General features: G+C 38.4%; 1 protein-coding gene across 1 annotated transcript in view; it reads left to right on the top strand.

Annotated features, from left to right (window-relative positions):
* The window catches only part of TRHDE (thyrotropin releasing hormone degrading enzyme), a gene marked incomplete at its 5' end in the record, with an annotated part of 317,351 nt that overhangs the window by 220,622 nt on the left and 79,620 nt on the right, over positions 1-17,109 (top strand). The window contains one exon of the mRNA XM_019543934.1: positions 14,359-14,447. Within this exon, the coding sequence (XP_019399479.1) occupies positions 14,359-14,447 (89 nt within the window). The remainder of the gene's footprint in view (positions 1-14,358; positions 14,448-17,109) is intronic.

The raw sequence follows: 17,109 nt of genomic DNA, 5'->3' as shown, positions 1-17,109 counted from the left end.
AATTAGTGCCCAGAGTACAATATCATTGATCATTTAATTCATTGTAACACTACATACTGATAGTTATAGACTGATAGAAACAATTGTATGTCTTTTACATGTCCTATGCAATTAAATGCAGTAGAAAGACAAAATTGACAAACTGAAAATAGCTTCAGCTCTCTGTTAGAAATCCTGTATAATCTGGACCTTCTTCGTATCTTTAAATTGACTTCTCACTAAGCCAACTGACCATGTCTCACTAATGTGATATATTTTGATGATTTATAAATGCGTTATTTCATATTGTCAGGTATCCAGGTTGTAGCCGTATTGATCTAGATGAAAAGGCGAACAGGATTTGTAGTGGAGATGATATCTTTTATTAGACCAACAAGATTTTTGCAAAAAAATTTCTTTAATTGCAAGCTTTTGGGCACAAACACCCTTCATCAGGCATTGGAGAAAAGACTGTAAAAGTTCTCCTGGGTAGAAATGATTTCATAGTAGTTTTCATATTACTTGTCTTTGAGTACTTACTATAGGGTGCTCATAGTTTCTACATGTGTAAGGAGATGATGCTGGAATTGAGGTAGAGCTTTGAAATACTATTAATGAAAAGTGTACTACTCTCCTTGCTTTGGCAGAGCACTCAGTATAGGAAAGTTCAGGGGTTTACCTTTTAGACTCATTTGTGGTAGACAGTTTGGCATTGTGGAAGATACAAAAGACTGCTTCCAGGTGGCCCTGAAGCATTGCCTATTAAAGAACTGATTCATAGTCCACTGAAGTCAGTGGCAGTCTGTATGAATTTCAGAGGCCTTTGTATCTCCTCCTGGGCAGAAGGAGGATGTTAAAGCCACTCCATGCCTAGCATTTGATGAAGTAGGCTGTAGCCTACCGAAGCTCATGCCTCTCTGAAGCAGTTAGTCCCCAAAGTACCACCCTGACCTACCTTCTGCCTGACTTTAGACTACTTCAACTGGTCTAAAGTACCTTTGTACTCATGCAGTTCCTTTTGGGGTGGTAGCCTTGTGACAACTGTTTGCACCTCCACTAAGGCCAACCTGTATTGTCAGGCACAGCTGAGCCTAAAGGTAGTCCCTTACAGTTGTATGTTCTACAGCCCTTTCATAGAGTGAAATGGTTGTCTCTGAGTTTAGACATAATAATAGATGCTCCCTATTTTCCCTACCCACTTTGGCATAGCTGACTATCACCACGATTACCTACAGGCAGGAGGCGTCCCTGAAGAATAACTGACTTTGTTTCAGGGTACAGTTTGGAGGTCCTTTACCTTCTTTCCTCATTGTGCAACTGTGCACCTGACCTGTTGTAGTGTTTCTGTGTTTTTACAACAAAATAATTGCTCTATTATTCTTTTTTGTAGTAAAAAAAATGGTGAGAACTAAGAGCTGGCATTTTCTTAGGTATTCCTTGAGTCTAAAAAGGTTGATAGCTACTGCTCTATAGGGACAGTGACATTTTCAGGAATAATAATAAACAATCTTAGGGGAATTTTTGCAAAGTCCACTGCATCTGCCTTTAGTCTTCTTTATCCCAAACTTGAAGAACTCCTGTTTTCAATTCTGCTTGATGCTCTTCTCTTAGAGGCTGTTCCTTTCTTTGATTTCTTTTTTTCCAGTATGTCCTGGAGGCTCAAGGGAATATTCTGTTTCAGAACATTAACTTCACATAATCTGTAGGTATCCAGATCTGGGATGCTGGTTCAGCACAACAGAGATAAGGACCCAGCTGTCTTTCCCCAAAGTAATGGAAGGTTAAGGTCTCTGATTCAGGTCCATCCCTAGGGCATTAACTCTTCTTTGTGTCTGAAAGAACAGGTTAGGAATAGGTTTTGCAGGTGTTTGTGAGGAAGGCAAGAATAGCAAATGATGAAGTATTTCAGAACCAAAATGTAAAATGCTATGCTGCTCTCTGTGCCCTTAGCTATTTACAGTGTAGTATAAGGACGCATATTTGTTTCTTTTCCTTCCCCCACCTTCCATCAAAAAGACATACAAAGGAATGCAACAAGCAGGTTTTCCTAATGAGTTAACTGCCAAAGTAACCCTTGCTAATTTTGAAAATGCTTCATTTGCATCATTGCTTAAGCCAGCACTCAAGCATCTCTTTTCATTTTTGTTGGAGATGAGAACTGGAGTACATATAGCTTTTTCTCTCCTAGTACTGTATGAAAATTACGGAGATAATATGCAGAAAGAAGGTTGAGTTAAAGAGCACATATTCAGAATGTGATTTCTTCATACAGTTTGACTTGTGAGCTGTTAAGCACTATATCACTAAAACTTTTAGCCTTCACACAACCCCATTTCCGTGCAAAATGAGGATAGAATTTATTAATTACTTACCTAGTTCTGTAACCTAGGCTCAAATGCCCTGTTGTATGAGAAATACTGAAAGAAAATAAGAAATGACAGACATCTAATCCAGGAGTATCCCTGTATCCAAGGCCTCTATCCCAGCCTATTGAAGTCAGTGGGAGTCTATACCATGATTTAATTGGCCTTTGGCTCAGATATATACCTTGATTTGTATAATAGTCAAACAGTAACCTGAGGTTATCCAAGGGAAAGTCCACAACTCATGCCTTACTAATAGGTCATACTCTGACCTTGAATAAGCACACAACTTCAAATGACTTGAATTGAATTCATGCATGCACATCTGAGAGCAGAATATGCCCTGGTATTATCAGATTGCACAATATGACGAGGTATTCCATATGATAGGGTTCATTGGGTTTTCGTACTGACAGATAAACCATAATTTTAAAGCACTAGGACCATCCATCATTATAGGAATGGTCCATGAATATGACAAAAAAATCATGAAAAATAATCTGTGTTCTGGAAAATAAACTAATCAATTCTGATGAAATCCATAAGCTATTTCAGTACTATATTGAAGGGCAGGTGCAAATGCATCTTGGAAGGTTTTATTCTATTTAAAATACAACAGAAGTCTTCCCTTAAAAATATAGACAAAACCCCTAGCATTTCTCATTAATATAAAAATATATATTTTCTACTTATCAGTAAACTGTAACTTGGTGGATGGGCAGGAATGGACTTTAGCAGCAGTGAGAGTTCCTGGAGAATCTGAAATTGTACACTGTTTCCTGGAGCATGGGTACACTTTTATCGTTCATATTTGCTTGCCTATGAAGAGAGAATGATGTAGGCCCCCTTACAAACACATGGAAGGCATCGCTGACCAGCATGGTTCTGCTGACTCTGGTGGGAACTGGATAGAGAAAAGAAATTCAGGTCCCAGAGTAGAAGTCTCCACTGAAGGTATGCTGGAGAGTTCTGCTCCATGGTGTTTCTCCACCTGTGGCAGCCCTGGTGGAAAAATGTTAGCATGACAGGTATACATCAAGAAGGTAACCCTGGGACCACTTTTGAATTCCTTGTCAACAGCTCATTGATTTGCCTAAAATTGCTTGCATGTATCCCTTTACTAATAATTATGTGACTATTGAAAGCATGGCCATGTTTATATATAATATATTTTTTATCACTTATTATTTGTATGGTCCTGTCACTTAGCTCCACTGAATGGTTGGGATCACTTTGTGATAGTTACTGTGCAATGGACAGCGGTGAGCAGAGGGAATTGTTGGACACACAGTTAAGTAGTACAGCTATATCAGAAGTGGCAGTGTTCATCCATGAGGCCTTGTTATGAAGATTATGAACTAGGCCAATACTCATAGTATTATCATTCCATAAGAAGTTCTTAAATATTTAGTATTATAATAGTACGAGGATAAGCTAAAGTGTTCATGCGTTAAGTAAAATGAATAACTAAAGTATGTGCATACATGCACAAAGTAGCACTTAAAAATAATTTACATCTATTAAATTGTTTGCCTGTAATAGACAACCATCCACCCCAGGAAAAAGGTTTTATTCTTTTTACTCTCCAATCTCTTTGAAAGCAGCTTGAAAGATTATTTTTTCTTTATAGCTTCCATCTGTACTGTATCTGTCATATTAAGCTTCAGTTACTGTTTCTGTTAGAAATAATAGCATGTTGTCTTAGAATTGATTCTGCCACCCTTAGACTGATTATACCACATGCCTTGGATATCACAGTTGATTGCAGCATGAATAAAGGCACCAGAGTTCGACTTTAAAAGAACAGGATACTGATGTCCTAAATGCAGAACACAGGAAATTAACAAAAGTGGTATAGCCTTCTCTGGTTATTAGAATCACATTATATGGCAGCTAGATAATGTGAGCAAAGTAAAATGTCTATGCAGCACCTCATCACGAAACCCTTTACAGTTTTGGTACTTCACTGTACTTTATTCATTAATTCTAATAGGTGGTGGGGAAAATAGCTTGCATGTCTGGATTATGGTTTAAGATTTTCATTCTAATAAGCAGCTGATTCTGTAAAGCAAGATACTAATAAGAAACTAAAAATGCACGTACTACAGTGCTTTTGCCATTTGGTTTGGGGTTTGATTCTACTGTGCGGCTGATTCTATTAAGATTCTAATAATTGGCAGATGCTATAAAAAAAAAACCCAAAACATCAACCCATTGTTTATGGATATACACATCAGAAATAGACTAAAAGGCTTTTTTGGGGGGTTGGTGAGTAGGATAGGAAGCCCTTTTACTCTGCCTGTACACCTATATTCAGTAAAGGACTTCTCTGCTGCCAGTGGTTAAGCCCCTCCAGCAGGCAAGCATGGCCAGAGGCAATTCCTAGCCCAGCAGTTTGTCAGATGCTAGCACTGTGGGGAACACAGACCTCACTTCTAGTTATTAGATGAGAGCAGCTTCAAAGAGTGTTACCCATAGTCAACTGGGAAGCATTCTGCCTGTCTCAGAGTTATGTAGGCAGAATGCATTTTGCCACCACTGCCAGTCCCAAACTACTCAGCATGTCCCATGTGGTACTATACCTTGGCCCTTGCTATAAAAGCCACAGGAGAGTCTAAGCATTTTGTTTCACTGCAGAAGTTCTTCTGATTGTTACATTATCATTAATTCCAAATAGAAAATAGGCTGGCAATACTGTGTGTTCCTAAACAGATGTCACTTTTCAGTAAATGATACCACTTGCAGTGCTCTCAGAAACATGAGTTTAATTTAACACTTTATCTCCAAATCCATTTCACAGTTTATACTTGGTGAGAAATGCTCCTGACCATACTGACTTTCAGCATAATCTGATGTGCACCTTTCAGTGTTATAATGCACAGAATACTAGAGAAGATAAAATTGGTGCATTGTACAGTTGTTTCCTGTACAGTGATCTATATGCAAAGAATTGGAACTGGCAGTGAAAAGTTGAAGCTGTATTTTATTATCACTGCAGAGTGTGATGTTTTCTTCACTTTGTTCGCTTATACTAATTCTCTAGCATTATTTGGTACCAATATCATTTTTTTAACTTACAGACTCCTGTTTTCTTAAAAAATAAACATGCGTGAAGGATGAATGTACATGTGTGCCCAAAGATGCATTTAATTAGAGGTAGGGTGAGGGAGCTATGAAAAGAAGGTGAGTAATGCTGATAGAATGACGCAGAATAGCAAGGGAGTAAGATTGGGCAAGAGAAGGATATATCTTTGGACTTGTGATACAGGGGGGAATTTTAGGTTGACGCAGTTGGCCAGCCCTTGGCCAGTGGGAGGAACATGGAGTGGTTGGCAAAAGGTGGAAGGCTGAGCAGGATATATTCAGGCAGAGAATCAGAAGAGAGGGAAAAGAGTGAAGCCTGAAGGTGAGAGTCTTAGTTGTACAAAATAATTTTAATTAAAAAATTAGATCAGAAAATGAAATCAAATATTGTTTTTATATTTCTGTTTCTCTGCCTTCTGTTTTTACAGTCTCATGTTGCCAAATGGATGTCTTTAATTAATCTTTAATTAGGCTTTCCTAGTTATTAGTAGACTTTCATAGTCAACTTTTTTTTCCCACTAAGAAGTTGTACTATGAAACTATAAACTTTTGTATAAATTATATTTTAGTTTAGGTTGAAGACAGAGTATTCTAGAGAAACATTGGGTGGGTTGATAAATCTATTAATTAAAGTGTTTGAGCATGGTCTGGAGAGTATTAGATCAAGCTAAAGTACTGATCTCCTTATGCCTGGTTATGGAGCTCCAGTCCTTTGTCTTGCCACCTCATTCTTGGCTAATCTTAGCTCAGTACAATCTCATGGAAGCCTAAATTCCCCTCGTACACACTCTAACATCAAGGGATTACTTGCATGAGTAAAGTGTAACATGCAGAAAAGTGCATATGGGATTGGGACTGGAAAAACTACAGCCTACAAAAGAATTTTGCCTTAGTGCAAGATAAAATCTGAGTGAGATTAAGCCTGTTTATTGTAGGGTAAGCATATTCCGGATGCTATAAGAACACAACTAGTGGGTAGTTGCTCAGCACTGCTGAAAATCAGCTTCCTTCAAAATGTTGCAGGCTGAGTATCCAGTGTTTCTTGTCACCATGAGTGGATCCAGGATTTTGGAAAGGAGGGTGCAGAAGCATCAAGCTGCACTGCTGGAGTAACTGTACCCCAGCCTCCCCTCTCCCCTGCTTCCCCCAGGCAGACCACTCTGTAGGAGCAGCAGTGGAGGATTTAAAGTCCCTCAAAGGGATACAAATCTTTTCTCCCCCTCTCTTTCTTTCATGATCAGTGGCACGTTTCCTTCCTTTAATTCCTCTCTCCCTGCCCCCCAACTTTGTCCTCAAATGACCCAGGAGAAGTAGAGGAGCAGGGGCTCCAAAGTAGGAGATAGCAGTAATGGTAAGGGGAGGAAGAGATGAGAAGTGCTGCTGAACATGGAGAGGAAGGCAGAGGGGGACTTACTTGCTTAAGGGGCTTAAAAAAAAAGTCCCCACCTGCTGCTCCAGTGGCATGGTTGACTGAAAGGAGGGTGCATCCCTTCCCCTTGACACGTTCCTGCCCCTTCTTGTTGGTATATAAATGAAGGATTTTGTGTAGAAATGTAAAAGATAATGGTGGTTATTAAAAAAAGGATCCAACTGGAATAGTACTTGTAAATTCATTCTTTTAAAACATTTTGTAAAGGTTGATAAGATACTTTACTAATACCTGGAGAAGGACACCTGGGAACCAAAAGCTTGTCTAACATCTCTCCCAGCGATGCAATCTAATAAAAGACATCACTGAAAAAAAAAAGCCTTGTTTCTACCAATATGTCATAGAACTGAATCACTTATTAAACAAACAAAAAAAGAAAACCCAAAGCATTTACAGTTGAAATAAAACAATCTAAAATTTTAGACACAAAATTCCAAATTCTGTCAAAGTTTTGTGAAACTAATTTAAATATTTGTGTTCTTTTCTGATGATTTATATTGTGATTAAAACAGTTAATGTTTTATTCTATTTCAATCAGTCCACCCTTCAAGAAGCAGATGGGGCTACGTTAAGAGGGGTCAAATAAGGCAGGGTTGGCCAACCTGCAGCATACATGCCGTAAGTGGCAGGCAGCACCATGGCAGACAGACCAGGGACTGGAAAGCAAAGCAGGAGATCAGATAGAGGAAGGGGATCAGAATGGTACTCAGGGAGGATGTGGACCTTAATTTATGGCATACTTGCCAGATTGGTTGGTAGCCACTAGAATAATGTGTTGTATTGTATAATACGCTGCTTTTTATTACTAACAGACCACCTAAAAAAGCACATGTTCTTTTATCTGAGTGATTCTGACATGACACTGAAAAGTTTTCTTGGTCCTAGAGGATTAGTGCTTAATTGGAATGATAAAGAAATTATGTTAGGCATTGGACTCCAAACACTTATGAAAGTGTGCAGGCAAAGTGAATACAGTATTTTATGTTCCCTCCATTTTTGTTTATGGAAAGTAAATATCAAAGCAGTAACCAAAAGTTATTATTAGAATAGAGATAGCAATAAAATATAAAAAGGAACCAAACCCACCAGCCCATATACTAGTTGTCCCAATAATTAAAAAGACACTTGGATATCATAGCTCCATGTATCAAATCCCATTTTGACAAACTCATCATTTGCTTTTCTCTTCCACTGTTGACAAAGTGTTTGAACTAAAGCTTTAGGCTGAACAGTGGCTCTTTCTCAAAGAAAATATTCCATTAAAGTTTGTCTATCCTTCCTTACTAAGGAAGGAACAGTATCCCCTGATGTCTGAAAAAAGTCCAGATGCCAGAAACATTAGTATGGCCATGCACCATCAGAACCAGTCAGTTGTGAGGCCAGCAGATTCCAAACACAAATATTAAGAGAGCAGAATAGTGAAAATATTTGGATCCAGATCAATGTCCCCAGGGGCAGCCTTTATCTATTATGAGAATCCCTTCAGTTCCATCCTACTGCCTGAGGCCACAGGCCTTGACCTCTCAGTTTGAAAAGGCTCCATCATCCATAAGCCAGTGCTAAAACTAGGTACATTCAGCACAGGGCACAAACATTCAGGGGTGCAAAATAAGAGAGAGCCAAAACACAAGCACCAACAAATACACTTGAGTTTGAATATGCAAAACACGGACTGCTCCTGCAGTGATCCTCATGTGTATAAAGGCCAATCAACAGAGCCTTCAAAATCTGTGAAATGGTACCACTAACCACATAGTTGCCTCTTACATTATTTGTCAGGAGGTATGCACTACCTTATATCCCTGTGTTTGAATCCTTATTGAATGAAGCAATGTTCCACACAGCTAAAGTCCTTCCAAATGACGGTCTCAGAAATATTCCTTATTAAGTACCTTATTCAATATAGTGCTTCATTAAACTGTGAGCCCTTGTGTTGCAGCACTGTTGCCCAGATTCACAGTGGGAAATGCATCTGTAATCAAGCTGTATGCAAGAAGCCTGATGGGATTTGCAGGGGAGGAACATCACAAAGAAAAGACCTTTTCCCAAGCTGAATCTTCTTTTTACTCATTTCCTTTCCTGTGACTTTGTCCAGTAAAAGGAAAACATGTTGTCATTCCCTACCTTTACCCACATAATCCCTTTAAAAATTAAAAGTAAAATAAAATAAAAGCCATGAAGAAAGCTTCTGGGCATATCTTCTTCCTAAGTTTTCTTCTTTAACTGACAAACAAATTGCACTTCTTTTTCCAAGGTTACATTTTTTGCCCTAGAGCATCTAAATAAATAACCCTGTCAACTTAAACAACAATTTTCCAGGGGGACCATACATAAATGCCACATAAATGCAGAGGTAAAATAATTTTTTTAATTAACATCACCCTTTCTGCCAATGTCAGGGTCCATCTCTTCCACCTCATCACTTTAACCTATCAGGAGGCAAACTGATTGTCTTGGTTCAACCAAGATATTAAATCACTGCTGAAGGTTAATCCTAAAATATCTATAACCCCAGGAGAACTAATCACAGGCTCTAAGTCCTCTGGCAGAGCAAAGAACCTCAACCCCCACCCACAAAACCTTGCACTTCATGTTAATCACTGCTCTTGCTGCAGATGAAAAGTTGTGTGAAGTGTCAAAAAATATGTCCTCATCTTCTACACTGCCTACCAGCACTGTGACATCTTCTGCATGTGTGAAAATTATCATTGACAAGTGAAATTCCTCTGTCCATGGTCTGTACATTTAAACCATGAAATGCCCTTTCGCAATGCAATAAATGATCCAGACAAAAACAAATAAACTCAACAGACAGTTGTACCTTGTTGTCTAATGTAGCATTATCTGTCCTCTCCTCTGGTTTTCTCTATGAAGGTACATAGACCGTGAGTACGTAAGGGTAACGGGTGAGCATGCTGCAAGCGAATGTGATATTGTGACAAGACCAAGTAAAGTATGGTCACTCCTTCAAAAGCTGGCCTGACCCAAGCCTCCTAGTTTCAAAATTTCCCAAAGCACACAAAGTATCTGCTACTGTGCAACTTTTAAATGAATTTGATTAGTGAGGATAGAGAAATTTCCTTGCTATTTTCCTAAATCTCTTGGGTAAAATAGGAGGCAGACTTTTGTAATTTGCATTCAAAGGTATAGCAGGTCTGCAGTTCTTAATATCTTTCAAATTCCCTTTTTGCTAGGAAAGATAAGGAGAATCTCACTACTTCTAGTCTAGGCATCTTTGAAAACACGACAAAAAGTGGATCAATGAACCTTAGATAAAATCCCTCTTGGCCCCAAGGGAAGTTTCTTTCTTCACTGACAAGATAGCTGCAAAGTCTTCTCTATTGGCTTTACAAATGAGTCCTGTTCCTGATCTGCTAAAGTAACCCTCCCCCCCCAAAAATACAAACAAACCCAACCCAAACATGCCATTAAAAAAACCTGCCACTGCTGAAAAAGAGAAATAGGTTGGCCCTGAGACAGCTCAGAGTAATTTTCCTGAACAGTCTTCCCTAATACTAGTTTTCCGTAACACCGTCAGATCTTGCTGCATTCTCTAATGGGAAACTGTGAGCCATAGATCATGAGATAATACTTCACATCCAAATGGCCTCCTCCCTTGTTGTCATTCCACTCTATATTAATACTGGGTAAGTATAAAACATCCCAAGTTTTATCCTCCAGCATAGTTATTATGTTCCATCTTAAATGTCAGGATCAGTGAGCCACAAATATGGACTGTCCTATAATGCCTGCACTCCCAAAACATTGTTGCTTAGATTACAGTCTTTAGGACAGTATTTTAGGGGCAGATGTGTTGTGGATTCACCAAAAGTGATCATATTAATTTCAAGGATTTTAGCACCTAAAATCAGATTCTTTGCATATCAAACAGTCTTATTAATTGAACTGTCAATAATAACAGGAATTGGGTTAATTTGTCTAATATGAATCTGTTCAAGCAGCATGGATTTAAAAGGTGTAGGGCAGGGGTCAGCAACATAGTTGGGCAGAGTGTCAAAAACACCTGCACCTTTGACCTGTAAGATGTTGGCATAGTAGGGGTGGACTAAAGGGGAGCCACAAAGTGCCCGATCCTTGATGTGGCAGGGTAGCCCTGGCCCCTTCCCCACCATCTGCCCTGAGGTATGTGTGCCAAGCAAAATGTCTTTGCGTGCCCTACTCTTTCACATGTGCTGGAAGTTGCCTACCCCGGTTTAGATTGAGATCAGAATTACTACAGAAAAAAAATCAAGTGAAAAACAAAGTAAAATAAAAACAGCAGGCAGAGTGAAAAGCACATCCAAAATAGCACCAAATAAAGGAACGGAGGAGAGCAAATGTAAACTGAAAAGCACAGGGTTCACTGTATAGCAAGGGTGACATCGCAGCCACATTGTAGTTAACAGGAAAACGATTCATGACAAAAATAGAGGTTTAAATTGCAGGAAAAAATTATTAATGTACAGAAGTAGTTAAGAGGTGTGTAAAATCTGTATCTCCAGGACTCTCACCCATTCTTTATAATAATTCTGAGATCTTTATTATGTCAGTAGGAGAAATGCTAGTGTGTATTTTCTTGCTTTGTGTGGTCTTTACAAAAAGCTAATAGTTCTATTGGAAGTTCAATATTACTATATCATTACTATTCATCACAGATAGGAGGGTGAAGTACCATGTTTGCATAGTAGCTTACAGTCTGAATTTTTCCACTGAGGTTTCTCAGTTATTATTTGTTGTAAGTTAAGGCATAAGCAAGTACTCATCACAAATATGATTTTTTTTTAGTAAGATAAAGTGCACTAATACAGGCTATGTAGTTGTAATGTAATGTTCAAGGCAAAAAAAAATCTATATAATCCAAACACAGCATAATTAGCTAGTGGCTGGTATTACATGCACTTCAGCAGTTATTAAATTGTATTACTATATCAAACAAGTCTCTCCAAATTATTTTGCAAATTGAATGCAGATACTAATGTACTTCTGTATTATGCATTGGTGTGGTGCCACCAAAACAAAGAGTTGCAGTACATTTCCTTTAATTGTGAATGTTATCCTGTCAGCTTGAGTTTAACTCTTTCCAAGAATAATGTGCTAATACCGATAACAGGTGTATTTATATTGACCTTCAATAGTAGTCCCATTTTTCATGCATCTCTTCAAGATACTTATGAATGTACAAAATTATGTTCAATGTAGTTCCATCACAGAATCCCAACATGTAGTAAAATTTCAAATTTATCATTTCCTCTTCCTCATAGATTACCTCAAATGTGGTACGCCACATTTTACTTTTGAACATTACACCCCAGGTACAGAGACCATCTTTCTGTCTAAAAGTATATGTATATGTACTTGTACATGTATATACTACGTACTATGTACATGTATATATAGGTATACGCATAGGACTTTTTGAAGCTCTTCAAGCACCATGTACCAGTTGTGAATGTAGCTTGATAGCTATTAAATGTTCTTGCCCCCAGAACCTGAGCTGCCCTGTTTCTTTAGGCATATGGTTGAGGGCACAAGTATCAACTGGTTTGTTTTCTAGTCTTCAAGGCTAGGTGCTAGAATTAATAGGTAAGGACAAGCAGCAGAGAGCCAGTCAGAGATGTATATGTCTCTGACCACACGGACATGAGACACAAGGAGAGGGATAGTGCTGCTCCTGTTCTAAGAAAAACGTAGGAATTCATTCCCTTCATCCAAAGAAAAGGAGAAAAGAATTGACTCTAACAAAAGGGGATGGAACAGAGAGAAGAAGAAGAAGGAATTCACTCTGGTCCTATAAGCTAAGGCAGAGAGCTGGAGAGTATTACATATGTGACGCCAGTACCCTTGCAGCCCAAAATCACATTGGCATTTTTTGGCTGCCATAAACCACTCTGAAATCATATTTTGCCTTCCACTGTGGCTCATAACATTTGCAGTGATACAGGTTTCTAAGTGTCTTCCTCCCATTGAAGAATAGCTGTTTTGGAATATTATTCTCCCAGGCATACTGCTCTATTTTGGTTTGTTTTTCAGATGCTAGAAATGCTTATGTGCATGAGAAGTCAAGTGTGTAAAGCTATTCGTGTGTAAATATTTGCTGGATCAAACCTTTGAAATAATAAGGAAAAGAATCAAATAATCCATGTCTTATTGATGCACTCTGAGGGGAACAGAAATAACATTTTACCATTTCTAGATGCATAAGAGGTACTGCCTTGCACTGCATAATGGGTGTAATTTCCAGCACTGTGCTACAGATAGATTCCTAGCAGATTCATAGTCTCTTGCAAGCACTAATATGTTACTTGTTATTTGTTAACAAACAAATGCGTTTGTGACTGTGACACATTGTGTATTGTTTATAGTCAAATAGAACAAGTTTCTGAATAAGGAAGACTGAATAAAACTGAAGGAAAAGATGGCTGTGATATAAAATATCTAGCCACAAACTAATTTTGTAATTGCATAGTCTGGTAGTAGTAAAATTGATCTTGGATTTTAGGGCTTTGTCCCTACTCAAGCTTGCACCATTTTAATTACAGTGATTTAAAATTGCAACTTTGTGTGTGGAGCAAACCTAGGCAGTACTGCAGAATATCTGAGTTGGAAGTGAACTTGTGCATAAAAGGAATATTCCTGGCAAGTGCTTCCTTTTTCAGTAATGTACAAAACAATGTAGCAGGCTCTTCAGGAAATCTTCTCTCTGGGTTAGAGAAAGACTGGTTTTGATTTGGGGGATTAAGGATAAGATAATGGTGAAGTCAAGAAGTCATCCTTTTGGGTTTGCAAAACAGAGACAAGAGGTACAGTCATTTCTGTTTGGTAAGGCAAAAGGTAATGAATGATCTTAGATGAATTATAAAATGTATCTTTAATGAGAGATGATTCTTAGCATACCTACCACAAAGATGCAGAGATTCCTCCTGTGTTATGATTACATTGGTCCAAATATGAGTGGCAGCATTTTACACTTAATTTGCAAAGATGTAAATAACCACACCATGTGGGAGGATCAGGCCTATTCATTGAATGACACCACTTTCCATTAATGATAGTGCATCACACCCTTTTAAGAAGGTATTAAAAGATTAGGTTGTTTTTAAACTTTGGAGTCTGATGAATGGAGCATGTATTTTCCTGGGAGATTCTTTTTTCCTTAATGAATGTAAATAGTGCTTGTCTTTCATTGGGAGATGATTCTTTCCTCTTTTGTAAAGCAGAGTGTTGAATTAGAAGAAACATAGCAGAAATGTTGTCTGGTGATGATAGCTTGTAAAAAATGAAAACCATAATTTAGTATCTTTTATTTTAAAGATGAATGACTTTTTCATTGTTTTGTTACTAATAGCAAATGCATTTCAAAATCAAAGTAACTTGTTAGAATCAAAATCTTTACACTGCTACTGAATTGGTGTTTTGATTTCTTTGACATGATCCCTGATTGCTGTAAGTGAGAAGAATCAGTTCAGTATTTTTGTTCTTAGATCCCCCTCCTTTGTCTTGCAGCTACTTGTGGCAGATTCCATTAACAATTGCAGTAGGAAATACGAGCCACATCTCATCAGAGGCAATTATATGGGTGTCTAACAAATCAGGTAAAAATAAACTTTCCTCCCAGTGGAATCTCGTAAAGCATACTTGTGTTTTCCTGAACTGTTTCTTCAGAATTGATCTTAGGTAATTGTTTAGTTGCTCTGCATCCAATTTCAGCTGCTTGAAAATGAGTTGGAAAAGAGGCAGTTTGGGGGGTGGGAAGGAACATAGGAAGTAAGCAGGTAGGTTAGTAATTTTTGCAAAAGGTAGTGTAATAAAATATTTTTAAACAAATATATTTCAAAGCAGCTATTTTATATCTCAGATGATTGAATGAATGTAATTCTCTTTATAGAGTGTGAACGTCAGATAAAATATCTTTAGTAATAAAACTTCTCCTAAATGTAAAATCTGTAAACTAATAAATGAAAATAGGAGAGTAACTGGCAAGTTTTTAAATATGATCCATGGTCCAAAACCTGTGCTTAGAAACATTTCCTGTCCTTAAAGTCATTGCTATCCCTGCCTGATCACTAGATACAGGATTCTGAAATCACATTATTCTGATTACCATCTTGCTTCTTTCCCACCTTCAGTTTTGACATGATCATAGCAGCAACTATCTTGAGAATGGCTAGGCCTGGGAGCCAGTGCTTTTTATCAGCTTGGAATTCTGTTTTGCAACTAGGATAAAGCATTTCTCTCTTTCCCTAATAGTTCATGAAGAAACTGTTAATAAAATGTGTATCAGAATTGAGGTGGATGAGGAAGGAAAGTTGAGGATTTGAACAACATGATTATAAGGGGAAGAGAGGGAGCCATACCTCCCTACATGCATGGGCACAGAGGAAGAATTGATCCCAGTTTGTAGTACAGAAAAGGTATACATGTTCCCTTTCAAAGTAAGTTGAACTAGAAGGAGGAAATAGCTAAGCATGCCTATGCCTGTCTTTCCTTTTTGTTCTTTTGTAGGTCAGTAAGGGGTAAAGGTAACATAGACCATTAGTAACCTGCAGGGCTAGAAAGGAATATTGTACACTTGGATAGCAGTGGAAATCTGAGAATCTGCAATTTCTAGTGATGCAAGTGTGTGTTTCTAGCCCTGATTACTCACAGTATACCAGACCTTGAAATGTTATTGCTGCTCCCATTATCTAACATACATTTTTTAGCCCTGGCTCAGGGCTGGGCATGGAACCAATGTCACTTTTATTCCTAGAATTTAGGCGCAGAGGTGAGGGAATGCAGAAGTTAAGTTTCCCCAAGCAGCATAAAGTTGGTCACAATACCAATATCTTTTTTTGTAGTACTTCAGGCCGCTTGACACTTTCACACACAGTCCCACCCTTCTTGTCTGCTTTTGTCATTCAGGGTTTGATCCAGCTCCCACTGAAATCTGTAGACAGACTGCCATTGACTATAGTGTAGTTGATCAGATCATTATAACATCATGCACACACAGCTCCCTCAGTCTGCCATTGATGCCAGCCTTGAAAGCTCATTTATCAATTTCTCACACAGTCATCTTCACAGTTTCTTCGTCTCTGCCCTTTACTCACAGACTGTCCTTCTTGAAATAATCCATACAGCCACTATTCTCTTCTTAAATTCTACTTCTGCTGTGATTAATACAAGCAGTCTGCAAACTAATGATGGCTGTTCTGAGCAATAATTTTGGGATGGCTGTTATGTATATCTTTAAAAAAAAATTGGAATGGTTCAAAATTCAAATGATTCCATGCTGTCAAGGTGTGTGCATAGCTAATTAATATAATTATGATCCATTGTCATTATCTGTGTCCTTCTTCATTTCTCTTTCCATCACTCATTCATTGCTCCTTGTTTAAAATTAGATTATAAACCCATCAGGGCAGGGAGGGTGCCATCTTGCATGTGTGTGCAACGGTTGACACAAACGACATCTTGGGTGATAAATCAGTAAAAACAATTAATGAGAACAACTCTAGATAAATGTAATGTGTGCGCCTCTGCATGCACTGTACATATACCATAGCGGACTTGATGCTGCTGTGGGAATCCTTAGACGTTTCCTGCGGTTGGTTCAGAGGTGGTGTGCTTGTTACCGCAGAAGGGTAACCTAGATGGTATATACCAGAAAGGGCAATTTCCAAGCTGTTTATCTAAGGGGAGGGGAGGAATCCAGTGGTGTTTCCTTAGTTTGGCTGTTGGAGTCCTGAAACAGCTTCTACAGTGTTGAAACAGTTTTACAGCTGGAGGTTGTGGGGGTAGATCATCACTAAGGGAATCTATAAGTGTAGGTCAAGCTGCACTTTCCTTTTTATAAGGATATGTAATATACACATTCACATCAAGTCTGTTGGATTTTTTTGAGCTTCCAGATTTTGGTGCAGACAGTATAGACATAAAATGGGACTGTGGGTCATTTCTAATGCCATTATACACACCGTGTATATTGGGGATATTTAACTGATGTTAAAATTCCAAATCTGCCACATCCTGTCTTATATGCTGATATCTGAAGCATTTTTGGAAGTCTGGCAGGCAGCCCCTCTGGTGAGTATTCTAATTTTTGCACGCTTTGAAGTCTGAAGAAGACAAGACTGAGATGGGATTTAATAGCAGCCTTCAACTATCTGAAGGGTTGTTCCAAAGAGGATGGAGCTGGACTGTTCTCTGGCTGCTGACAGAAGTCAAGTTCTGGCTTCAAGTTGCGGCAAAGGAAGTTTAGGTTGGAGATTACAA

The sequence above is a fragment of the Crocodylus porosus genome, unplaced genomic scaffold, assembly GCF_001723895.1.
Source record: "Crocodylus porosus isolate Cpor-Errol unplaced genomic scaffold, CroPor_comp1, whole genome shotgun sequence".
Taxonomy (NCBI): Eukaryota; Metazoa; Chordata; order Crocodylia; family Crocodylidae; genus Crocodylus; species Crocodylus porosus.
This window is presented reverse-complemented; position numbering and strand designations above follow the sequence as displayed.